The sequence below is a fragment of the Saccopteryx bilineata genome, chromosome 2, assembly GCF_036850765.1.
Source record: "Saccopteryx bilineata isolate mSacBil1 chromosome 2, mSacBil1_pri_phased_curated, whole genome shotgun sequence".
In the NCBI taxonomy this organism is placed as follows: domain Eukaryota; kingdom Metazoa; phylum Chordata; class Mammalia; order Chiroptera; family Emballonuridae; genus Saccopteryx; species Saccopteryx bilineata.
Window position 1 is genome coordinate 352997340 of NC_089491.1, and position 27097 is coordinate 353024436.

General features: G+C 41.7%; 1 protein-coding gene and 1 pseudogene across 2 annotated transcripts in view; both read left to right on the plus strand.

Moving 5' to 3' along the window:
* The window catches only part of GGNBP2 (gametogenetin binding protein 2), a 43156-nt gene that overhangs the window by 8905 nt on the left and 7154 nt on the right, over window positions 1-27097 (plus strand). Inside the window, exons 3-9 of one of the 2 annotated variants that reach the window (XM_066262774.1) lie at window positions 2778-2858; window positions 4883-5136; window positions 9804-9902; window positions 12522-12635; window positions 23048-23257; window positions 24269-24443; window positions 26194-26385. In XM_066262774.1, coding sequence (XP_066118871.1) covers window positions 2778-2858; window positions 4883-5136; window positions 9804-9902; window positions 12522-12635; window positions 23048-23257; window positions 24269-24443; window positions 26194-26385 — 1125 coding nt within the window. The remainder of the gene's footprint in view (window positions 1-2777; window positions 2859-4882; window positions 5137-9803; window positions 9903-12521; window positions 12636-23047; window positions 23258-24268; window positions 24444-26193; window positions 26386-27097) is intronic. The other variant, XM_066262775.1, reaches the window with a different exon arrangement.
* Window positions 13641-16143, plus strand: LOC136324789 (GTP-binding nuclear protein Ran-like; annotated as a pseudogene).

Genomic DNA, 27097 nt, shown 5'->3' on the forward strand with positions numbered 1-27097 from the left:
GGGAGGATGAGAGATATCAACTCATAGCTGCTTCACTATTTATTATTTATTTATTTATTTAAAGTGAGAGGAGGGGAGATAGACGAACTCCTCCTGCATGTGCCCTGACCGGAATTCATGTGTGGGGCCCCTCTGTTTGGGGCCAGTCCTTGAACCAATCAAGTTTTCCTCAATGCCTGAGACCAACAGAGTCATTGGCTGCGATAGGGGAAGAGGGAGAAGAAGAGATGCAGATGATTGCTTTTCATGTGTGCCCTGATTGGGGCTTGAACACAGGATGTCCCCACACTGGGCCTATGATCTATCCATCCACTGAGCCAACCAGCTAGACCCACGTTATTTTATTTTTAAAGTTTTTTTAATCTATTTACTGAGGGAAAGGGGGAAAGAGGGAGGAAGAGAGGAACAAAGATCTGTCCCTGTATGTACCCTGACTGGGGATTGAACCAGCAACCTGTGTATTTCAGGATGATCTAACTGAGCTATCTGGCCAGAGCTACTGAAGTTGTTCATTGATTGTTGTTGTATGTGGCTTGACTAGGCAAGCCCAGAGTTTCAACCCAGTGACCTCAGTGCCCCAGGCTGATGCTCTATCCATTGTGCCACCATAGACCAGGCTTTTTTTTTCTTCCTTTTTTTGGGAAAGATTTTATTTATTCATTTTGGAGGGAAGAGGGGGCTGGTGGTGCAGGAAGCATCAACTTCCATATGTGCCTTGACCAGGCAACCCTGGGTTTCTGAACTGGGTACATCAGCATTCCAGGTCGATGTTGTATTCACTGCACCACCACAGGTCAAGCTTCATATTTTTAACACTCTGAAATTGGGTTGCTTCTTTGATTTGATGATATCCTAGTTAATAATAGTTCTTTTCTAGTGGTATGTAACTGTGGTACTTCTTAATATCTGTACGGTCACAGATCAGTAAAATCTGTTAATTATTCCCCATTATCTGACATCCTGAAACATCCTTAAGCTTTTTAATATTTCTTTTCCTCTGGTAGTGAATTTTGGTAATTGAATATATATCTGTATTTTTTTTATGATTTCAATTTGTGTTTAAATAGGTTCAAGTGTCCCACCGAATTTATCTCCCCCCACCCCTTTACTCCTCCTCAGCCCCCCCATACCTCCTTCCCCCCAATGCCTTCCCCCTTCCCTCCAGTATTTGCTGTCCTGTTCTCTATAATGCTGTGTTATGTATGTATAATTTCATTAATCTCTTTCCCTTCTCTGATTCCATCCTCTCATCCCCTTTCCCTCTGACCACTTTCCCTCTAGTCCCTTTGATCCTGCCTCTGCCTCTATTCCTCTCCTCAGTTCACATTGTTCATTGGATTCCTCAAATGAGTGAGGTCATATGATATTTTTCTTTCTCTGCCTGGCTTATTTCATTTAGTATAATAATTTCCAGGTTCATCCATGTTGTAGCGGAAGGTAAGATTTCTTCTTCATGGCCACATAGTATTCCATCGTGTATATGTACCACAGCTTTTTAAACCACTCGTCCACTGACGGACACTTGGGCTGTGAGGGACACTTGGGCTGTTTCCAGAACTTGGCTATTGTAAACAGTGCTGCAGGCCCCTTAACATTTCTTGTAGCATTGGTTTGGTTGTAATGAATTTCTTGAGTTTGGTTTTTTTTTTGTCTGGGAAGCTTTTTATTTCTTCTTCAATTTTAAATAACCTTGCTGGATAGAGAAGTCTTGGTTGTAGGCTCTTGTTTTGTAGTACTTTGAATATTTCTTGCCATTCCCTTCTGACCTCTTAATGTTTCTATTGAGAAGTCAGATGTTATCCTTATGGGGGGGTTCCTCTGAAGGTGAGACTCTATTATTTTTTATCATAATTAGAGCAAACATTTACTAAGTGTCTAGTATATTATTTTACATGTGTATAAGGCTGTATTACATATATTGTATATGTGGTCATTTATATTATAAAACTTACTAAATTTCATAGTTAAGAGAAATAACTAAAAATGTCAGGGTATTTAACATAAAATACAAGGTTATTTATTTAAATGCCATTACTGGCCACTGCAACAAGCATTTTTAAATATAATTTAATTCTTATACTATACTATGTGAGAGAGATGAAAAATTATTATGTAATATCATTTTAAAAATGAGGAAGCTGAAAATCCAACAAGCTAAGTAGTTTGCCCAGAGTTATGACATAGATTATAAGTGACAGAACTGGGGTTTGAACTCATGACTGCTTGATTTTGGTATACTTGCTCCTAATGGCTATACTATTTCTGGCTTTTTTTTTTTTTTTTTTTTTTACAGAGACAGAGAGAGTCAGAGAGAGGGATTGATAGGGACAGACAGACAGGAACGGAGAGAGATGAGAAGCATCAATCATTATTAGTTTTTCATTGCGACACAGTTGTTCATTGATTGCTTTCTCTTATGTGCCTTGACTGTGGGGCTACAGCAGATCAAGTAACCCCTTGCTCTAGCCAGAGACCTTGGGTCCAAGCTGGTGAGCTTTTGCTCAAACCAGATGAGCCCGCGCTTAAGCTGGCAACCTCAGAGTCTCGAACCTGGGTCCTCTGCATCCCAGTCCGACGTTCTATCCACTGCGCCACCGCCTGGTCAGGATATTTCTGGCTTTAGAAACTTGTATAATATGGATTTTTTAACCCTCTTTGGCAGGATAGCAGTGGGGATCTGGCTTTGGGGATCTATTTCTATCCTAAGAGTTTGTAATATAGCCTGTAACTTGTGTTCAAAGATAAAATAATGGATTTTTATTCTTTTGCATATTAAGATGGTGATGGAATTTCCTGACAACGTATTAAATCTCGATGGGCATCAAAATAATGGTGCACAACTGAAGCAGTTCATTCAGGTAATAGTTTTAAAACTCAGTATTTTAAATTGTGTGTGTGTTTGAAGTATTAACTTTGTTTTACCTAGGGCTCTCTAGGTCTTAAGATTGCGCTGAATTTGTTTACTTTCATTACAGTGAAAGTATTTATGTACCTGTCATGTGAAAGCAATTTGGTTGTGGTCTGTTTTTTGTTTTTTACAGAGACAGAGAGTCAGAGAGATAGACAGGGACAGACAGGAATGGAGACAGATGAGAAGCATCAATCATTAGTTTTTCGTTGTGCGTTGCGACTTCTTAGTTGTTCATTGATTGCTTTCTCATATGTGCCTTGACTGCGGGCCTTCAGCAGACCGAGTAAACCCTTGCTGGAGCCAGTGACCCTGGGTCTAAGCTGGTGAGTTTTTGCTCAAGCCAGATGAGCCCATGCTCAAGCTGGCGACCTCGGGGTCTCAAGCCTGGGTCCTTCAACATCCCAGTCCAATGCTCTATCCACTGCGCCACTGCCTGGTCAGGCAGTTGTGGTCTGTTTTTATTTTACATGTGTATAAGGTTTTAATTTCACCAGGTCATCTCTGCTTTTTGAAGATATGGCTGACAACTTGTTAGTTTTCTTCTGTGGTAACTGTTTTATTCAAGTTAAAAAAAATTAATCTTGTGTGGTAAACTTAGTGATTTTTATTTGATTCTTATGCAGTATGGTACTTTATAGTACACTATATAATTAAGACAATGAAGGGTAAATTGTCACTTCAGAATTTTTTTTCAACTTTAAGAAAAATTCATTTTGGGTGTAATGTTACTTTCCTTTTGGTTTTTAGTAAAGCTGGAGGTGTTACTTATATAGCTCCACCCAGGTAGAAATTATTTTCTAGAATTTTGCCATATCTCTATAGCTGTGGTTCTCGGTCCTTTTTTACCTGGTCGTAACCAACAGATAACATTCATATGCACAGGCATACTCGTTACTCATTACAGGCTTCTACATAGATAAGATAAGCATTGTTCTCCATGGGCATCAAAATAATGGTGTACAAATAAAGCAGTTCATTCAGGTAATTATTTTAAAATGCAATATATATGCAATATATTTTATTCATGAGAGGAAGGGAGGCAAAGAGACAGATTCCCACAGGCGTCCAGATCAGAGTCTACCCAGCAAGCCCACTAGGGCTTCTTCTTAGTGCCTGAGGTGGAGGCCATGGAGACATTCTCAGCACCCGGACCAACTCCAGTCGTGCTGTGGCTTCAGGAGGGGAAGAGAGAGAGACAAGTGTGGGGGGTGGGAGAAGCAGATGGGCAGTTCTCCTGTGTGCCCTGACCAGGAATCGAACCCGAGACATCCACACACTGGTTGATGCTCTACCACTGAGCAAACCAGCCAGGGCCTAAAACACAATGTTTTAAATTTGTGTGTGTGTGTGTGTGTTTTAAAGAGTTATTGAACATTTTAGCCCTAAGTATTAATTTTGTTTTACCTAAGGCTCTCTAGGTCTTAAGGTTGTACTGAAATTGTTTTATTACAGTGAATATACTTAGGTACCTCTTATGTGAAAGAGATTTGATTGTGTTGTGTTATCATTTTAGATGTCTAGAACACACCTGTCCATACCTCCAGGTTGAGAATCAGTGTTCCATGATCACTGTCCTAACTTGACTCCTCTAGCTAAATAGTGTGTTGTTAAATGTTGAGAAAAAATCATGGTAAAGCTGCATTGTGTCTTTATTCCTTTTTCTTTTTTTAAAAAAAATTTAAGCAAGAGTACTAAACTTAATATTCATGAATAAGCACTGAATTTCCAGATGCAGGGCTTCTTTTTGCTATGCTGGGCACATCTTTAGCACAGCTTTTATATATCCTGATTCTAGAACATGGGGGTTTGTACAGCAAACTCAGTATAGCACAGACCAGGCCAACTATTTGCCATCTATGGCAGACCATGCCCAGATTATACTTAATACACAAGGATAGGAAACAGAAATAGTAGTGAAAGAGTAATTTTATGTGTTCCTTAAGGACTCTCCTTTATTTTTCTTTCTCTCAGCGGCATAGCATGCTTAAGCAACAAGATCTAAGTATTGCCATGGTGGTGACATCACGTGAAGTCTTGAGTGCACTTTCTCAGCTGGTCCCATGTGTTGGTTGTCGTCGCAGTGTGGAGCGCCTTTTTTCCCAGCTTGTAGAGTCCGGAAATCCTGCTCTTGAACCCCTGACAATAGGGCCCAAGGGGGTCCTATCTGTAACTCGAAGCTGTATGACTGATGCAAGGAAGCTTTATACGTTATTTTATGTACATGGGTGAGTATAATCCATTAGGGAAAAAAGCGACAGTGGTAGCTTTTATTTATTTTTTTAATTGAATTTATTGGGACGACACTGGTTAACAAAATTGTACAGGTTTCAGGTGCACAATCCTACAACATATCTCCTGTACACCATATTGTGTGTTCACCTTCCCAAGTCAAGAAGTCAAGTTTCTGTCCACCGTTTATCCCCCCTGTACCCTCTACCACATTCTACATGCTTTCCTAAATTTGGTTAGGGCACAGCTTGATTCCAAATTCAGTAATTTTACTGAGTAACTTATATGTGCCAGTGATTATAAAATTTCTCTTTTCCTGTGGGGAGAGGCAGGCCTTAAGCAAATACATCATTTGTCAGGAATTACAGAGAAAAATCAATAAGGAAAATAGAAAATGAGTGGATAAAATTAATATGGAGGATGGTTACGGAAGACCTCTAATAAAATAACATTGAATATAGATTTTTTTTTTTTTTTAAGATTTTATTTATTGGTTTTAGAAGAGAGAAAGAAGGGGTGGGGAGGAGCGGGAAGCATCAACTCAGAGTTGCTTCTTATGTGCCTTCACCAGGCAGGCCTGCGGTGTTTTTTTTTTAAATTTTATTTATTTATTTATTTATTTTTGTATTTTTCTGAAGCTGGAAACGGGGAGAGACAGTCAGACAGACTCCCGCATGCGCCCCACCGGGATTCACCCGGCACGCCCACCAGGGGCGATGCTCTGCCCACCAGGGGGCGATGCTCTGCCCCTCCGGGGTGTCGCTCTGCTGTGACCAGAGCCACTCTAGCGCCTGGGGCAGAGGCCAAGGAGCCATCCCCAGCGCCCGGGCCATCCTTGCTCCAGTGGAGCCTTGGCTGCGGGAGGGGAAGAGAGAGACAGAGAAGAAGGAGGGGAGGGGGGTGGAGAAGCAAATGGGCGCTTCTCCTATGTGCCCTGGCCAGGAATCGAACCCGGGTCCCCCGCACGCCAGGCCGATGCTCTACCGCTGAGCCAACCGGCCAGGGCTTTTTACAGAGACAGAGAGTGAGTCAGAGAGAGGGATAGACAGGGACAGACAGACAGTAACAGAGAGAGATGAGAAGCATCAATCATTAGTTTTTCATTGCGCGTTGCAACACCTTAGTTGTTCATTGATTGCTTTCTCACATGTGCCTTGACCACGGGCCTTCAGCAGGCTGAGTAACCCCTTGCTGGAGCCAGCGACCTTGGGTCCAAGCTGGTGAGCCTCGCTCAAAGCAGATGAGCCCGCACTCAAGCTGGCAACCTCGGGGTCTCGAACCTGGGTCCTTCTGCATCCCAGTCCGACGCTCTATCCACTGCGCCACCACCAGGTCAGGCAGGCCTGCGGTTTTGAACTGATCACCTTGGCATTCCAAGTCGATGCTTTATTCCAGGGGTCCCCAAACTTTTTACACAGGGGGCCAGTTCACTGTCTCTCAGACCATTGGAGGGCTGGACTATCAAAAAAACTATGAACAAGGCCCTGGCCGGTTGGCTCAGCGGTGGAGCATCGGCCTGGCGTGCGGGGGGACCCGGGTTCGATTCCCGGCCAGGGCACATGGGAGAGGCGCCCATTTGCTTCTCCACCCCCCCCCCTCCTTCCTCTCTGTCTCTCTCTACCCCTCCTGCAGCCAAGGCTCCATTGGAGCAGGGATGGCTCCTTGGCCTGTGCCCCGGGCACTGGGGTGGCTCTGGTCGCCGCCAGCAACGCCCCGGAGGGGCAGAGCGTCGCCCCCTGGTGGGCGTGCCGGGTGGATCCCGGTCCAGTGCATGCGGGAGTCTGTCTGGCTGTCTCCCTGTTTCCAGCTTTGGAGGAATGCAAAAATATATATATATTTATTAAAAAAAGACAAAAAAAACCTCTATGAACAAATCCCTATGCACACTGCACATATCTTATTTTAAAGTAAAAAAACAAAACGGGAATAAATACAATATTTAAAATAAAGAACAAGTAAATTTAAATTGACAAACTGACCAGTATTTCAATGGGAACTATGGGCCTGCTTTTGGGTAATGAGATGGTCAGTGTCTGGTTCCATATTTGTCACTGCTAGCCGTAACAAGTGATATGACGTGCTTCTGGAACCATGACGCGTGCGTCCCATGTCACTGGAAGTCGTACTGTACGTGAGCAACGCCGCTCACTGACCACCAATGAAAGAGGTGCCCCTTCTGGAAGTGCTGTGGGGGCCGGATAAATGGCCTCGGGTCCGCATGCGGCCCGAGGGCCGTAGTTTGGGGACCCCTGCTTTATTCAGTGTGCCACCACAGGTCAAATCTTATATAAACTTGAATGAAGTGAGTGAACCATGTACATATCTGGGGGAAGAAAAGGAGCAGCAAGTTTAAAAGGTTCAAATGGTTGGAGAGTTCCTAGCATATATGAAGAAGAGCTAGGAAGCCATTGTGGCTGGTGCCAGATGAATGAAAGGAACAGCAATAGGAGTAATAAAGCCCAATTATATAGTGCCATCCTAAGGTAGTTTTCCCTCCCTTTCAATGAGATCAGAAGATTTCAGGCGTTTGTACAGGGTCTCACTTGAAGTTTGGCTTACTCTGACCTGTTGAGAATAAATGGGTGGATGAAGGGAAGACAATTGAACTGTTTTAATAACTATGTGAAAGAGAACAGTATGGTAACTACGGAGGTAGTAATGAGAAATGTTTGGATCCTGGATACATTTTGAGGAATGAGTCAACAGGATTTTTGGATAGATTGGATATGGAGGAAGGTATCAAGGATGATTTTCAGATTTGAGGCCTAAAGATTAGGACAGATGATTTTCATTTACTGAGATGGATAAGACTGGGAGGAGCATTTTGCAGAGCTCACTTTTGGATGTGTAAGTTTGAGATACCAATTGGGCATCCAAGTAGAGTTCAGAGTACTTTGACCTAGAGATGTAAATTTGTCATCAGCATACACACACACACACAGACACGCTCTGTAAAGTCATGATGCACTTTTGACCGGCCACAGGAAAGCAACAAAAGACAACAGAAATGTGAAATCTGCACCAAATAAAAGGAAAACCCTCCCAGTTTCTGTTAGATGATGTGGCAGCATGTGTGCATGCGCAGATGATGACACAACACCGTGTATACAGCGGAGCAGCCCACGGCCATGCCAGTCGAGATGTGGATGGTATAGAGAAAAGTTCAGTGTGTTCTGTGGCTCGCTAAATTCGAATCCGGGACCAAAGTGCAACGTGAATATCGGCGCGTTTATAACGAAGCGCCACCACATAGGAATAACATTACTCGGTAGGATAAGCAATTGAAGGAAACCGGCAGTTTGGTGGAGAAACTCCGTTCTGGTAGGCCAGTGCCAAGTCTGTAGAGGCTATATGGGATAGCTACCTAAGAAGCCCTAAAAAATCTGCGTGAGCCCACATCGAACTGCACTGAATAGGTATGAAATAGAGTTTTCCTTTTCTTTGGTGCAGATTTTACATTTCTGTTGTCTTTTGTTGCTTTCTTGTGACCGGTCAAAAGTGCACCATGACTTTACGGACACTGTGTGTGTGTGTGTGTGTGTGTGTGTGTGTGTGTGTGTTTAGTATTTGAACTATAAATAGAGTATTTAAACTACATATATAGTGCCTGACCTGTAGTGGCACAGTGGATAAAGCGTTGACCTGGAACACTGAGGGTCCTGGTTTGAAACCCTGGGCTTGCCTGGTCAAGGCACATATGGGAGGTGATGCTTCCTGCTCCTCCCCCCTTCTCTGTTTCTCTCTCTCTCTCCTCTCTCTAAAATGAATAAAGTCTTTAAAAAATAAACTACATATATAGTGTGTAAATATGTATGGTATGTGATATGTGTACACACACACATATATAAAATTTAAACCTATGAGTTGAGATCATCATCAAAGAGTATATAAATAGGAGAGCAGAGAGGTCTGAAGACCATACCCTGCAGCTTTCCTATTTAGAGATCATGGTACAAACTTTGGATTTTTATTCTGCCTGAGAAGCTTTTCGAGGTTTTGAACATAGAAATAATGTGGTCTTTGTTTTGAAAAGATCACTGCAGCTGCTAACTGAAAGCCTTGGAATGTAAAGGCGAAGGATGGAAGCAAGAAGACATTTAGGAGGCCAGCTGTTAGTTGTCTAAGCTAGAGAGGAGAGTTGGGCATGGGTGGTCATGCAGAGGTGATGAGAAGTGATTTGATTCTGGATATATTTAAAAGTTAGATTTGACAGCATTCTTATTGGTTGGATATAGGGTGTGGATATTAACTACATGTTTCTGTATTTGCATAAAACGTCTGTTGATGGCTCCTCATCAAGTATAGTGTATTTAGATAATGTTTGGATAAGGGAAGGTAGCTGAGGGTCAGGTAGCAGCAGTTGGTCATAAAACATTTGAGTACCAGGCACACTGCTAGATACAGTACAGGTGCAAGAATGAGTGAGACCAGTGCAATCTGGAGAAAAAAGTGTTGAATAGAGTAGGTCTCTTTTAACTTTTGACAGAGGATGGAATGGAAAGACTAGTGTACAGACTCTTTAGAGTTAGAAATTTGTTTGATAAGAAATTTTCAAAGTGATGTGTTTATAATACTTCTCACTAAAAGGCAGTAAATAGACATTTTGGAAATTTTAAAGAAAAATTAATGTTAATCAAACCATTAATGGTTTATTTTTAATTAGGTCCAAACTAAATGACATGATAGATGCTATTCCAAAAAGTAAAAAGAACAAGAGATGTCAGTTGCACTCCTTAGATACGCACAAACCAAAACCTTTGGGGTAAGTAGAATTGAACATCAAGATGCTTTGTCATTGTTAAGATTATAAATGTTGATTATAGTTAGTAAAAAGAAAAAATACTGCTCATTTTCTTTTTTTAATTAGTTACAATGTAACAAAGATGAAAATATGTCTTATGTGTAGGCCATTTTGATGTTATAGATGTTCTCCGTATAGGTTTGATTTTTTAAAAAAAGTTTTCTTACATAAAATACATTTCAGAGGAAAGAGGTGGAGATGTTTGGAAATTTCGGTGGCTAGTATTAAGTTTTTCAAACTAGTGATATTCTTTGATTTATTTAATATTCATAACATTTTTCTTCTTAGTTCTAGATCTTCCTAATAATTTACCAAGGATTAAAAAAAAAAGCTTGAATCAGTTAACAATGCTTATTTATGTAACTAATTTGCAGTTTTCTTCTTGGTTAAATGCTACAGTGCCCAGGGCTGCTTCTGCCCTCATCTCCTAGCACAGTATCACAGTTGTCTCCTATAAATTGCTTGGGGTTGTAAGATTTGCCGCATTTGTTTTGCTTATTTACCTTTTCTCTTACTAAAATACTTGAAAGCAAGTCTCGGGCATTGTGTAGTTTTACTCCTGCATATTGCCATATGTATCTCTAAATACATCGACATTTTTTTCCATAATGACAGTGCCAGTATAACACCTAACAAAGTGAACTGTAATAATCCCATATCCAGTTTATGGTCAGACTTTTTTCAACTGTCTCCAAAAAGTGTCTTTTTACATATTGATTTGTTAGAATCAGGATCTGATCAAGAACTACATATTACATGATGTCTAAATGTGAGAGTACTCTGAACCCAGTGAAGTTCAACATAACCTAAAGTGGTTATTTAAGGATAATTGTTATTTCACATACCCGATTTAACAGTATCTTTAGAGAATTCCTGACTTTGTGAATACAGAATTCAGAATGATTTTCTCATTAGACAATAACTTGTAATGACCTGTTGGCTAGAGCTACAAAATAGTATAGTATGGTATAATAAAAAGCCTGCCTTCTGTTTTTTTTTGTTGTTGTTGTGCATAATCTTCCTTGAGGAATTAAAAAGCAACAGGTACCCCAATATCTTACACATCTGTGCTCACCTTCTTTTAAATACCAGTTCTTTCACTTTTGCTCTGGATTCCATCTCCTTTCTTGTTCTCAGTGACTTCGCATCATTAGTTACCGACTTTTATTAAATTGACATACATACAGCTTTGTTCTCCTTTCAGCTTAAAAGAAACCTCCACATACTTCGCATTCCTATTTAGGTACAGTCCCACCACATGGGATGCCAAATGTTTTTAGAAAGTTGTTTGCTGAATTGTGGAATAGAATAGTATGAATGGAATTAGTTGATTTTAAACATCTCCTAAAGTAGCTTCAGTTTTTCCCACATACCATATGGAGAGCAGACCAGGGAGTACAGTCTGCTTAACCAAGACTCCCTCTCTTGACCTGAACCCTTATGAGAAGGGGATAGGGAGCTGAATTATTTGTATGACCTTATATGGTAGGCAGGGGTTTGAGAAATGCATATTTAGCTATATAGAATAGGTTAAGTAAAGATTCAGAGGTTTTTTTCATCTCAAACATCCAAGGTAATGAATTTCTAGGATTGTAGTGAGACCTGCAGAAGAACAGGCAGGAGCCAGTTCAGAATTATGAAAAATTAAGAAGAATATCATTGAATGGAATATAAACAATGCACACTGCAGTAAAGCAAAATGCACGACCAGCGCCACATTGAATCCTGTGGGGGAGGGAGAGTCTGGGAAGTTTTTAGTAAGTTTTTAAAAATTATTTGTATATTTATTGCTAATTTAGGCTGTGTAAAGTATTTGTCTTAGTATGCTATTTTTATTTTAGTAAATGTAAAAACTTATTTTCTATAATTAGATTGATCTGTGACTTTCTCAGCTACTTGTAAATGTGAAAGTACAGAAGAATTTTGTTGCCATGGACTAGCTATAAAATTGCATTGAGTAGATCAAAATTTGTTATAATTTTCAATATGTGGAATACTGATCCATGTCTGTAGCTGAAAATATAAATTTTTTCCAGCCCTTTTGATTTTAAAACATTCTAAGTACATTTGCTCATAAAATGCTTAGTATATTAACCAGTTGCTATCTTGATAAATATGAATATTGTTAAGTTGTATCAGGTAAACTTAATAGTTGAGCTGAAGTTTTTATATAAGGATATGAGCACATGTTTAACATTTTAATATGGTTAAAATGAATAAAATGAATATGTAATTATATATACAGATTTACAAACTTATCCTAATATTCTAATGTATTAAAGATTTCATGATTTAATATAGACTTGTAGTAATTATTCCTTCAGATAACCTCAGTGTCACTAAGCTTTGTACTATACTGTACTGCAGTGAAGGGAGCAGTAGCAGTGTCAGTTCAGAGAAGTTAAGTACAGATAAGAGAAGTAGTGAAGACCACAGGAAGGACAGCAAGTGTAGGATCATTTTGCATTATGGACCTTTCCAGGGAACACCCAGGTAAAATCAAGCAATTCTTTATTCTGCTTTTTAAAATGTTTATACTCATATATATTTCTTCTTACTAATATTCCTTTTTTTCTACAGAGGTTGTTGGATGGACGTATGGGAACTAATGTCCCAAGAATGCAGGGATGAAGTAGTTTTAATTGACTCTAGTTGTCTTTTAGAAACACTAGAAACATACCTGCGAAAACACAGGTAAGTGTAAAAGTCATCACTGTGGTTGAAAGGTGTCTTAGCTATCTGTTATCCAGAGTAACCTGTCACTGACATATAGTACTTCAGCCTTTCCTGAAGCCATTAGTACCTGGCTCTAGGCGGAGCTTAATGTAAAAGTAGGCAGTTTCTTTATGGGATGATTCTCAGTGTTGGCCTTTGTGTTGAGCCAGCACTGCTTTTTAAAATAATTTTTATCTGTTGGTTCCATATCAGCCTTTCAAGAAACAACAGGATGACTGAATTTTTTTTTATAAATAAATTTTTTATTTCTTTTTTTAAATTTTTTAAATTCATTTTAGAGAGGAGAGAGAAAGGGAGAGAGAGAGACAGAGAGGGGGAGAGAGAGGAGAGAGAGACAGAGAGAGAAGGTGGGGGAGGAACTGGAAGCATCAACTCCCATATGTGCCTTGACCAGGTAAGCCCGGGGTTTCGAACCGGCGACCTCAGCAGGTCGACGCTTTATCCACTGCGCCACCACAGGTCAGGCAGGATGACTGAATTGATTAAAGTGTATTTGATTTTGGAAACTCTATTACTCTTTATTTTTATGATAGAAGAATTTCATGATGTCATTTTCAAAATTAAAGTGAAATTAGCAACTCTTAGTAATATTTTGAATTTTTTTTCTATATAGTAACATTTTTTCTATAATTTTTTAGTCAAAACTTAAAAGTAGAGTTAGAATTTGTGTGCTTTACTATAAAAGTAATTTCAGATTATTTTTTAGAATACTACTTTTACAAAGGAATTTTCTAAGTGTCATTATCATTTGGAAATTGGTAGAGAGGAAAGAGTGCATAGAAAAGGAAACTGGTAAGGGATCCATCTAGAGAGGGCGATCTTGGGAGGAGTTGTTCTGTTTTAATATAAATTTGTCACATGTTGGGTTTTTGGTTGTGTATTCTTTGACCTTGAGGAAAATAGACACAATTACTTGGGGTACACGTCTAGAAATAACACACATGAATGATGAAAACTAGCATTATGAAGACTGGTGTATATTTGGCAGTAAGCCTAATGACTTAAGCCTGCATACTAAGTTTGTTAGGTGTTTTTCTCTTTCTTTTTTCTTTTTACGGTAAAAGGAGGGGAAATAGTGAGGCAGACTCACACATATGCCAGACTAGGATCCACATGGCAACCCTGTTTGGGGCTGATGCTCTGATGTTTGAGTATCAAGCTATTTTTAGCACCTGAGGCTGATGCGCTACATACAGTGGAGCTATCCTCAGTGCCCTGGGTCTCACTTGAACCAATTGAGCCACTGGCTGTGGGAGGGGAAGGAGGAGAGGCCGGGGAGAAGCAGATGGTCACTTCTCCTGTGTGCCCTGACTGTATTCAGTGTGTAGGATACAACTAGCCAGGAGGGAATCAAACCCTGGATGTCCATAGTTCAGCTCGATGCTCTGAGCCACTGGCCAGGGCCGTGTTCTTCTTTTTTTCAATTACAAAGTTTATTTGCTTTTTTTGGTTGGTGATACCCAAGAGAGCAGAGAATGTTTGATTATTTGGAGTCCGTTTAAACATTCCTATCTTTCCATATGAATTGATTCTTATATTCACTTTAAATTGGTCCATCAAAAGGTAATATTTTTTGGGATGAAAAGTTACTAGTTATCAGAGCTAATATTTTGAAGTTTGCTATAAAGGTTGTAGATACCTCAAGTGTTTGGGGGCTATATATATATTAAATTTTTAGCAGGAGAGATTGGGAGAGACAGGAAGGGGAGAGAGATGAGACGCATCAACTCATTGTCGTGTCACTTTGTTTATTCATTGATTGCTTCTTCTGCGTGCCTTGATGGGGGGGACGACAGAGCTCAAGCTGCGCTAGTGACCCCTTGTTCAAGCTAGTGACCATGGGATCATATCTATAACTCTACACACAAGCTGGTGAACCTGTGCTCCAACTGGATGAGTCCACCCTCAAGCCGTTGACCTTGGGGTTTCGAACCTGGAACCTTAGCATCCCAGTCAGACTAGGGGGCAATATTTTATATTTATTTATAAGAAGGTGAGGTTCAGCCCTGGCCAGTTGACTCAGTGGTAGAGCATTGGCCCGGCATGTGGAAGTCACAGGTTTGATTATTGGTCAGGGCACAGGAGAAGCGACCATCTTCTCCATGCTCCCTCCCCTCCTGCAGCCATGGCTTGATTGGAGTGAGTTGGCCCCTGCGCTGAGGATGGCTCAGTGGCCTTGCCTCAGACTAAGAAAATGGCTCAGTTGTAGAGCAACAGCCCCAGTGAGCAGAGCATCACCCCCTAGTGGACTTGCTGGGTGGGTCCCGGTCCGGACGCATGTGGGAGTCTGTCTTTCTGCCTCCCCTCCTCTCACAAAAATTTGAAAAAAGGTAAAAAAAATAAATAAATAAAGGTGAAGTTCATTTTATAAGTCTTAAAGGTGGGGTGAAGTATGATTAAGAAAGAGTAAACCTGACCAGGCGGTGGTGCAGTGGATAGGGCGTCGGACAGGGATGTGGAGGACCCAGATTCGAGATCCCGAGGTCGCCAGCTTGAGTGCGGGCTCATCTGGTTTGAGCAAGGCTCACCAGCTTGAGCACAAGGTCGCTGGCTCGAGCAAGGGGTCACTCGGTCTGCTGAAGGCCCACGGTCAAGGCACATAAGAGAAATCAATCAATGAACAACTAAGGAACTGTAACGAAGAATTGATGTTTCTCATCTCTCTCCCTTCCTGTCTGTCTGTCCCTATCTGTCCCTCTCTCTGATTCTCTGTCTCTCCCACACACACATACACACAAAAAAGAAAGTAAGATGGCATTGGAGTCCAATGGTCTTGGGGAAACTTCTGGAAGTAACAGCATGGCTGTCAAGAACACCACGTTTAGTTCAAACTTGTATTGGTTGGTGATGATGGGACTGGGAAAACTACATTTGTGAAATGTCACCTGACTGGTGAATTTGAGAATTGTTTGGCCATCTTGGGTGCTGAGGTCCATCCTCTCGTGTTCTACACCAACAGAGGACCTATTCAGTGTGTAGGATACAACTAGCCAGGAGAAGATCAGTAGACTGAGAGACAGCTATCGCATCCAAGCCCAGTGTGCCGTTATAATGTTGATGTAACTTCGAGTTACTTAGAAGAATGTGCCCAACTGGTATAGAGATATGATACAAGTGAGTGAAAACATCCACCTTTTGATGTGTGGCAACAAAGGATATTAAGGACAGGAAAGTTGAGGCAAAATCAGTTGTCTTCCATTGAAAGAAGAGTCTTCAGAGGTAACTACGTTTCTATCAAAAGTATCTACAAAATTGAAAAGACTTTCCTTTGGCTTGCTAAAAAACTGACTGGAGCCCCTAACTTGGTGTTTGGTGCCATGCCTGCTCTTGCCTCACTGGAGGTTGTCATGGCCCCAGCTTTGGCAGCACAGTATGAACACGAACTAGAGGTTGCTCAGACTACCAGTTTCCTGGATGAGGATGATGACCTGTGAGCAAGGAAAGCTGGAGCCCAGCGTCAGAAGTCCTGTTTTATAGGCGAGTGTCTTGTGATGTCAGTGGTGCAGTGTGTTTGACACTTTATTATATAGTTAAAAGGAACAAGTGGTTGACTTTTGGCATGCTGAAGAAGAATGGGCTTCATCAATGTGACAATTAAAAAAATACCTTCATTTTGGGAACTGTATTTAGCTGTTTTGGGATGCAGTTGTTTCTTACAGAGTTTCAAATATAAGACTTCTGTAGTCACATCACAATATTCCATGGTGAAACCTTGTTTGTTACTGTCATTCCCACTCATTTTTGTGTAGAATCAGAATAAAGTTGTATTGCAAATATCAAAAGAGGCCCTGGTCAGTTGGCTCAGTGGTAGAGCGTTAGCCCAGTGTGTGGAAGTCATGGGTACAATTTCCGGTCAGGGCACACAGGAGAAGTGACCATCTGCTTCTCCTCCGCTCCCCTTCCCCCTTTTTCTCTCTCTTTTCCTCTCTCTCTTCCCTTCCCACAGCCATGTCTCAAACTAATTCAAGTTGTGTTGGCCCTGGGCACTGAGGATGGCACTGTGGAGCATCTGCCTGAAGCACTGAAAATGGCTGGGTTGCAAGGTTGGGCCCCAGGCGGTGGTCTGTCTCTTTGTCTCCCCTCCTCTCACTTAAAAAAAAAGAGAGAGTATATTGAATCTGGGTTCTGCAGTAAGTTATTTGCCTTTTCTGTGCCTCATTTCTTTTTTCCAAGACAAAACTAATGATAGTGCTGGTCTTAGAGGACTTATTTATTGTAGGATTAATTTATTATGGGGATTGGTGACAACATAGTAAGGCCTACTTATAACACTATCTGGCACACAGTAAGCACATGAGTGAACATTTGCATGCCAGAGTTGCAAGTTCTTGTTATTCCTATGTATCTAGTTCTTGTTTTAGGTACAGTTTGAGTTTTTTATGTATAGTCAGTTAAAAATGATTTTTAAATGTCTAGATAATATATCTTTTGGCATCTCTACCTTTGTTAGCGGACTTTTGAGCACTTAGTAATAAAAATTTGCCAACACTATTTAGCCAATTGAGTATTAATGGTAGTTTATTACTGTATTAGAAATGAGGTTTTAGGAAGCCATGAAATCTCTGCCTTAAAAAGTTTTTAAAGTTTGTGAGCAAGCTTACTTTTTTTTCTTCATTGATTTGAGGGTGGGAAAGAGAGAGAGAGAAGTATCAACTCCTTGTTCTACTGAGTTCCATTTAGTTGTGTATTCTTGATTGCTGCTTGTACGTGCCCTGACTGGGGGATCGACCCTGCAACCTCTGTGTGCTGGGACAATGCTCTTACTTCTATCTGGCCAGGATCACAAGGTTACTTTTGAAACAAGAAAAGTCACTTTCAATATTTTTAAATTGTACTTACTGATTTTTTTAAGAGAGAGAGTGAAACTGATTTGTTGTTCTACTTTTTTATTCATTCATTGGTTGATTCTTCTATGTGCCCCTACTGGGAATCAAACCTGCAGTCTTCTTTTGTGTGTGTGACAGAGACAGAGAGGAACAGATAGGGACAGACAGACAGGAATGGAGAGAAATGAGAAGCAACTCTTTATTGCAGCTCTTTAGTTTATTTTTTATTTATTTTTTTCAATTTTATTTATTCATTTTTTTACAGACAGAGAGAGTCAGAGAGAGGGATAGATGGGGACAGACAGGAACACAGAGATGAGAAGCATCAATCATCAGTTTTTTGTTGTGACCTTAGTTGTTCATTGATTGCTTTCTCATATGTTCCTTGACCGTGGACCTTCAGCAGACCGAGGGACCCCCCGCTCGAGCCAGCAACCTTGGATCCAAGCTGGTGAGCTTTTTGCTCAAACCAGATGAGCCCTCACTCAAGCTGGCAACCTCAAGGTCTCGAACCTGAGTCCTCTGCATCCCAGTTCGACGCTCTATCCACTGCGCCACCACCTGGTCAGGCGCAGCTCTTTAGTTTATTGATTGCTTTCTCATATGTGCCTTGACCAGAGGGCTGGGAGGCTACAGCAGAGTGAGTGACCCCTTGCGCAAGCCAGCGGCCTCAGGGTTTCGAACCTGGGTCCTCTGCATCCCAGTCCTATGCTCTATCCACTGCGCCACCACCTGGTCAGGTGACCTTGGGAGTTTTGAACCTGGGTCCTGTGCATCCAGTCTGATGCTCTATCTACTACGCCGTCAGCTGGTCAGGCTCTTTCACTGTTTTTAAGTCTGATGTTGTCTCATTTGTCTTTTTTTGCTTTCCTTCCCTGTGCTTTTGATGTCATATCAAAGAAATTACTGTCTCTGAGTGTCATGAGATTTTTCTACCCTATGTTTTCTTCTAGGAATTTTATAGTTTCAGGTCTTAATGTTTAGGTCTTTAAACCATTTTGAGTTAATTTTTAAATTTTACTTGTCAACATTTTTGCCTCTGTTTACCAAGTGTGATTAGAGCCTTTTTTTGTGTGTGTGACAGAGATAGAGACAGACAGATAGGGACAGACAGACAGGAAGGGAGAGAGACGAGAAGCATCAATTCTTCATTGCAGCACCTTACTTGTTCATTGATTGCTTTCTCATATGTGCCTTGGCCAGGGGGCTACAGCAGAGTGAGTAACCGCTTGCTCAAGCCAGCGACCATGGGTCATGTCTATGATCCCGCGCTCAAGCTGGTGAGCCCGCAACTCAAGCGGCGCCCTCAGAGTTTCAAACCTGGGTCCTCTGCATCCTAGTCTGATGCTCCATTCACTGCACCACTGCCTGGTCAGGTCTCTATTTTAACATACATTCATTTCAAGAAACAGATATCTACTCTTGGGCCAGAAAGATTTGTGTATCAAACTTTTACATGACAGCATAAAGGTAAATAGTATAATAAGTATAAGTCAAATAAGAGGAACACAGAGGAAGGTTGAATTCTAAGTATGAGAAGACTTTTTATAAAATTCATTGACAGGAGGGGAGGCAGAAACAAACTCCCACATGAGCCTAGACTGGTATCCACCCGGCAAACCCACTATGGGCAATGTTCTGCCCATCTGGGACGTGTTCCATTGCTTAGCAACTGAGCTCTTCTTCCCGCCTGAGGTGGAGGCCATGGAGCCATCCTCAGCACCTGGAGCCAACTCGCTCCAATCGAGCCATGGCTACAGGAGGGGAAGAGTGTGAGAGAGAAGCAAGAGGGGGAGGGGTGGAGAAGCAGATGGACTGTGCCCTGAAGGGGCATTAAACCCGGACATCCAATGCTCTACCACTGAGCCAGCCATCCAGGGACTTCAGAGGCTGCTTTAGGGATGGACATGATTTAGGCAAATGGAGAAGGATGTGGAGAGGATTGGGAAGGAAGCAGAAGAAAAAAGACTGGAGTAGGAACACATGAATTATATTCAAACTAGTCCATTACATATCTGGTGTGTATACAGGGCAGGTAAAGTTGGGGGGATGGGGATTATGAAGGGAAAGATGAGTCTTGGGAGATATGGCTAGAAATAGGTTGAGTAAGAGAAGAAGTCACTGAGACGTTAATAAAGTTTGACTTTTATTTGTAGCCATTGAGGTTTTTAAACTGAGAATGAGATAATCAGATTTGTTTTTATTTTTTTACAGAGAGAGGGATAGATAGGGACAGGCAGACAGGAACGGAGAGAGATGAGAAACAATCATTAGTTTTTCGTTGTGACACTTTAGTTGTTCATTGATTGCTTTCTCATATGTGCCTTGACCGTGGGTCTTCAGCAGACTGAGTAACCCCTTGCTCGAGCCAGCTACTTGGGTCCAAGCTGGTGAGCTTTGCTCAAACCAGATGAGCCCGTGCTCAAGCTGGCAACCCCAGGGTCTCGAACCTGGGTCCTCCGCATCCCAGTTCGATGTTCTATCCACCGCTCCACTGCCTGGTCAGGCCAGATTTGTTTTTAAAAAATTATTTTGGTGGCCTGACCTGTGGTGGCGCAGTGGATAAAACGTCAACCTGGAAATGCTGAGGTCGCTGGTTCAAAACCCTGGGCTTGCCTGGTCAAGGCACATATGGGAGTTGATGCTTCCTTCTCCTCCCCCCTTCTCTCTCTCTCTCTCCTTTCTAAAATGAATTAAAAAAAAATTATTTTGGTATGAGAGGCATTAAAGCTAGGAAAAGTAGAAACAGAAGCCAGCTTTTTTAGAAATTGTCTAGGCGATTTAAAACAGAGAAGAGAGAATTGAAAAGATGGGACCTACACACAAGTAAAAAAGAATTGATACCAATAAAGTTCACCCCTAAACGGGGAACCTGAGGAGAAGTTGGAATTAACTGAGGTTTTCATCCTGGGTGACTGAATGGTGATGTTTTTAATAGGGATGGAAGGGGACATAAGGAAGGAATGGTGTTGCCTTTGGTTTTGGACAGTGAATTTAACATGTTACCTATTGGAAATTAGTGCGGTCCTCCATTTTTTAGTGTGGTTCTGGCCCCTAGGCAAGGGCAGAGACTTGAACAAAGCTGTAGAGTCGAGAGTCAGACATGTTGGCTGAAGCCATGAGAATAGTATAGGTGAATTCACCTAGAGAAACTAATTTAAATCAAAGAGATCAAAATTTCCTGGCTCTACCACAGCTGATCTTCTATGAGGAACAGTTATTAATATAATTATATTATGAGTCTGGCTTTTTCACCAGACCAGGCTCTTCCTTATTTCAGGATTTCAAAGATAAAGAAACTAGTGTTCTATTCTCTTTTTCTTTCTGACTGAATGATATTTAGTTCTCCTCCCCCTCCCCTTTTCTCATTTTTCCCATTGATTTGAGAGAGAGAAAAGCATTAATTTGCTGTTCCACTTAGTTCCATTGATATAGTTTAATACTCATTGGCTGCTTCTTGAATGTGCCCTGACTGGGGATCAAACTTGTGGCCTCTGGCATCGTGATGACACTCTATCCACTGAGCTACCTGCCCAGGGCTGGTTCTTATTTTTATTATTTAATTTTTTTTTTTTTTTTTTGTATTTTTTTTTCTGAAGCTGGAAATGGGGAGAGACAGTCAGACAGACTCCCGCATGTGCCTGACCAGGATCCACCCGGCACGCCCACCAGGGGCGACGCTCTGCTCACCAGGGGGCGATGCTCTGCCCATCCGGGGCGTCGCTCTGTCACGACCAGAGCCACTCTAGCGCCTGGGGCAGAGTCCAAGGAGCCAGCCCCAGTGCCCGGGCCATCTTTGCTCCAATGGAGCCTTGGCTGCAGGAGGGGAAGAGAGAGACAGAGAGGAAGGGGGGGGGTGGAGAAGCAAATGGGCGCTTCTCCTATGTGCCCTGGCCGGGAATCGAACCCGGGTCCCCCACATGCCAGGCCGACGTTCTACTGCTCAGCCAACCGGCCAGGGCCATATTATTTAATTTTAAGTTTTTGATTTTTAGAGAGAATCATCAATTTGTTGTTCCACTTATGTATTTATTGGTTGATTCTTGTATGTGTCCTGACCAGGGATCAAATTTGTAATACTGGCATATTGAGATGATGTTTGGCCCTGGCCAGTTGGTTCAGTGATACAGCTTTCACCTGGCATGTGGATGTTTCTGGTTTGATTTCTGGTCAGGGCACATAGAAGTGACCATCTGCTTTTCCAGCCCTCTCCCTTTCCCCCCCTCCCCCTTCTGTAGCCATGGCTCGAATGGTTCAAGCAGACTTTGGCCCAGGGCACTGAGTATGGCTCCATGGCCTCTGCCTCAGGCACTAAGAAGAGCTTGGTTGCTGAGCAACAGAGCAACACCCCAGATGGGCAGAGCATTGCCCCCTAGTGAGCTTGCCGGGTGGATCCCAGTCAGAGCAAATGCTGGAGTCTGTCTCTGCCTCCCGCTTCTCACTTAATAAAAACAAAAAAGAATAAAGGAAAAAGAGAGATGATGCTCTAATCAACTGAGTTACCTGGCCAGGGCGTGTTTGGTTTTGTGAAGAAAATTTCATTATCTATATTCACATGCTTTCCTAGACTTTCACTACATTATTTACACTTAAGTTTAATCCACATTTCTATGTATATGTTGTCTATAATTGTTATTGAGAAACATGCATTTTTGGGTAAGAATGTGTTATGTTATGGAATCCACCAGTAAACTAAAAAATACATGTGTCAATTTCCCACTCCCATGGTCGCTCCCAGCCTCCAAATGCTTAGCTAGTGATGAACTAATATAAAATGTAGTAAAGGTTTGAATCAAGGTTTACTGGATGAATATACCAACTGGCTGAAAGGAAGGGGATCTGACAGTCTTTGGTTAATAGCCTCTGTTGTTTTATTTCTGACCTGTGCAACATAGCTTTTGAAGTGGAGATATGTTACTGCTTCACAACTAATAATTTCTGGGCATGTATTTTATGAACTAACAAGTGCATAATCTGCCTCGTTCTTTAAGAGCCCTGTTTAAAAATCACTTGCAAATGGAGATACAGCTAGACTCATGTAATCTCTAAATTTGTATTTACCTTCCACGTGAGTTATTGTGTGAGGCCTTTTTTTAATATGGGAGGGCAGTGTCATCATCTGGTAACACCGTTATACTTTATTACACAGCCAGTTCTTTTTTTAATTTTAATTTTATTATTATTATTATAGAGACAGAGAGGGATAGATAGGGACAGATAGACAGGAACGGAGAGAGATGAGAAGTATTAATCATTAGTTTTTCGTTGCGACACCTTAGTTGTTCATTGATTGCTTTCTCATATGTGCCTTGACTGTGGGCCTTCAGCAGACCGAGTAACCCCCTGCTTGAGCCAGCGACCTTGGGTCCTAGCTGGTGAGCTTTGCTCAAACCAGATGAGCCCGCGCTCAAGCTGGTGACATTGGCGACCTCGGGGTCTCAAACTTGGGTCCTCCGCATCCCAGTCCGACGCTCTATCCACTGTGACACCACCCAGTCAGGCTACACAGCCAGTTCTTAATTTTGAGGTTTTTCTTTTCAACAGGTTTTGCACTGATTGCAAAAACAAAGTCCTCCGAGCATACAACATCCTTATTGGTGAACTTGATTGCAGCAAAGAGAAGGGCTACTGTGCTGCACTTTACGAAGGTTTGCGGTGCTGTCCACATGAACGACACATACACGTCTGCTGTGAAACAGACTTCATTGCACATCTTTTGGGTCGTGCTGAGCCAGAGTTCGCAGGAGGGTATGAGTATGTAATTTGCTAGAATGGGCTATCTAGCGCTTTGCTTCATTTTATTAACTGAACGTTTATTTCCATCACCTGCCTCAGTACACATGATATATGTAAAAAGTATGCCTGTAAAAATTTTGCTTTTAAAATGCATTTCTTAATTGACTAAGTAAAATAAGTAATAGAGATAAAGTGTTCTGTAGTGTTTAGTTTGGTCTTAGTTTGGTCTTATTGCTTGAAGTAGACAGGCTTTTTTTGGCTTTCATTATTATAGATTATCATTTTCATTTGAAGATGATTAAAAGGGATTGTTTTCCTCCTCCATCATGCATTTCCATATTTAAATTTTGTTCATATGAATGGTTTCTGCATAGGAAGTGAGGTCTTTGCATCAGGGGGTTAAGAAATACTTCATTAATGTAATTCATGAACTGTTTATGTTACTAAATTATATAAAAACCTAAAATTTTATCTGTGGCTTTGTTGTGAAAATAATATCAGGAAAAGTTGTTTATAGAATAAATGGGACCTCTTTTTTTTCGTGTTTTATGTACCATTCTCAAGTTCTGTGGACACTTCTAAAGACTGTCCTAGAGGGCTTTTGCCTGTGATTGAATCAGTTTGGTATTGCCTTTCTTCATTCACCCTCAAAAAAAGAAACAAACAAAGCCAAATAGGCTTTTTCTGTAATTGCAAGGTTAAAGGAACTGCACTACCTACTGTGAGCTGGACCCTTCTATGTGATTTCTCTGTGCCAAAAAACCATCTATTTAAGGCCAGTTCCTGAATTACCTTATTTTTAGCAACATTAGGACTGAGTCCTACCTACTTGCATGTGTATTTCTCATTGGTTATATACATGTGCCTGTGCATTTATCTATACACTGAGTTTGATTGTGTAACTGTCATCCTATTAGGTTAATAGGTATGAAGATTGTGTTTAAAACCTGAGCTTGAAGATGTGTTATCCATTTTTTACTGTTTCAGTTAAGAGTATTAGGATTATGTGTGCTTTATTCTCCTTTATAGGCGAAGAGAAAGGCATGCTAAGACAATAGATATAGCTCAAGAAGAAGTTCTGACCTGCTTGGGAATTCATCTTTATGAAAGACTGCATCGGATCTGGCAGAAGCTACGAGCAGAAGAGCAGACGTGGCAGATGCTTTTCTATCTTGGTGTTGATGCTCTACGCAAGAGTTTTGAGGTAAGAACATTGGGCTGCCTCAGTGTTCAAGATTGTTTAGTCAAGTTATTGGACTGAATCTTTTTTTTTTTTTTTTTGTATTTTTCTGAAGCTGGAAACGGGGAGAGACAGTCAGACAGACTCCCTCATGCGCCCGAACTGGATCCACCTGGCACGCCCACCAGGGGGCGATGCTCTGCCCCTCCGGGGCGTTGCTCTGCTGCGACCAGAGCCACTCTAGCGCCTGGGGCAGAGGCCAAGGAGCCATCCCCAGCGCCCGGGCCATCTTTGCTCCAATGGAGCCTTGGCTGCGGGAGGGGAAGAGAGAGACAGAGAGGAAGGGGGGGTGGTGGAGAAGCAAATGGGCGCTTCTCCTATGTGCCCTGGCCAGGAATTGAACCCGGGTCCCCCGCACGCCAGGCCTACGCTCTACCGCTGAGCCAAGCAGCCAGGGCCTGGACTGAATCTTAATGTAAGCTACCAGTCTCACCTTGCTGCAGTCTACTGATACAGTGTTATGACTTTGGGGATGAAGAGGGAACAGGTTTCCTGGGGAACTGGACTTTAGAAGAAGTTTGTAGATTTTTTTTTTTTTTTAGTCCTGTTATTCTGCCAGCCGTGGCTTTTTAGATGCTGCCATGAAATATAACGAATGAAAAGTTAAAAGCAGCCCCAAAATTAGCAGCCTTTGATGAATCCCAGTTTGCTTGCTGATGTCTAATATGAAGTAAATGCTATTGAAATGCCATGATTTTGAAGTACACTTGTATAATGTTGGTATTGGGTTTAGTGCTTGCAATTTGGTAACCTTTTTTTAGTTACACTATGTAGAACACAAATTCTTGGCTAGTGAATATTTTGTTATATTCTAGGACATGGTTGTAATCTGTAACTGGTTCACTAGTCCCTTTTGAGAATGGTATGAAAGCAACAAACCTTTTTTCAGAAGCCTGTCCTGACCTTAAAGCACTGTTTTATAGAGTCCAAGGAGATTTGTACTAGTTCCTGATGAACAGATTTATTCCTTTTCTCCTTGTATGTTTGTGTTTTCAGACTAGATTTTCCGGCGAGGTTAGTTAGTCTTATTAAAGAAATGAATGTTTAGTTTGCTGTATTAAAATTCTGCAATTTGAGGCCCTGGCTGGTTGGCTCAGTGGTAGAGCATCAGCCTGGCGTGCAGGAGTCCCGGGTTCAATTCCTGGCCAGGGCACATAGGAGAAGCGCCCATTTTCTTCTCCACCCCTACCCCTCTCTCTCCTTTCTGTCTCTCTCTTCCCCTCCTGCAGTGGAGGCTCCATTGGAGCAAAGTTGGCCTGGGTGCTGAGGTTGGCTCCATGGCTTCTGCCTCAGGCGCTAGAATGGCTCTGGTTGCAACAGAGCAATGCCCCAGATGGGCAGAGCATTACCCCCTGGTGGGCATGCCGGGTGGATCCTGGTCAGGCGCATGCGGGAGTCTGTCTGACTGCCTCCCTGTTTCCAACTTCAGGGGGAAAAAAAAATTCTGCAATTTGAAATTAGAATATGCTGGTTTGGAATAGGAGTGTGCATGTCTACCTTTCCTATAGGGATTAGTTGTATATTAATTTCTTGAGTAGATTTTAAGACTTAAAGTATTACAGTTTGAAATTCTTTGTGGGGACTGACAGAATTTCAGCATAAAATATCAGTTCCTGTGTTTCTGGTATCATTTAAAGTTAATAAATAAAACTTTTCATAGAAAATAAAGGAAGTTTTGACCAATTATTCACTCTTAACTTTGTTTTCATAATAGATGACTGTGGAAAAAGTACAAGGTATTAGCCGATTGGAACAACTTTGTGAAGAATTTTCAGAGGAGGAACGAGTAAGAGAACTCAAGCAAGAAAAGAAACGCCAAAAACGGAAGAATAGACGGAAAAATAAATGTGTATGTGACATTCCTACTCCCCTACAAACAGAAGAAAAGGAAGTAAGCCAAGAGAAGGTAATATTCCTTAATATTGACTCATGAACAGAGAGTATTGCTTTTTGTTAGATTTGGCATTTTTATTATGTTTTACCAGAATGTGAGCTCCTACATTTTTTCCTACTATAATCTGTATAAGCTAAAATGTTTAACATCATGTGTGTTTTATAAAGACAATGTTGGATAGTTATCTTTTCCTTGACCTTAGTTTAGTATGCTGTCAGATCAAAGTTCAGATGTGGAAAGTTAACTCCAGGCATGCAGTTCTCAACTTTTTGGTCTTAGGATCCCTTTGCATTCTTAAAAATTAAGGTGCCGCCCTGGCCAGTTGGCTCAGTGGTAGAGCATTGGCCTGGCATGTGGATGTCCCAGATTCGGTTTCCAATCAAGGCACACAGGAAAAAGACCATCTCTGCTTCTCCACCCCTCCCTGATCGCCCTTCTCTCTCTCTTTCTCTTTCTTCCTCTTCTGCAGCCATGGCTGATTGGTTTGAGCACATTGGCCTTGGGTGCTAAGCATAGCTTCGTAGAGCCTCTGCCTGAGGTGCTAAAAATAGCTCAGTTTTGAGCATGGCCCCAGATGGGCAGAGCAACGGCCCCAGACAAGGGTCACTGGGTGGGTCACTGGGTGATCCCAGGTTGGAAAGCCTGTCTCTTTATCATCCCTCCTCTCACTTGGGGGTGGGTTGGGGTGGAGGTGCTTATGTACTTTTGTTTATGTGGATTTTAC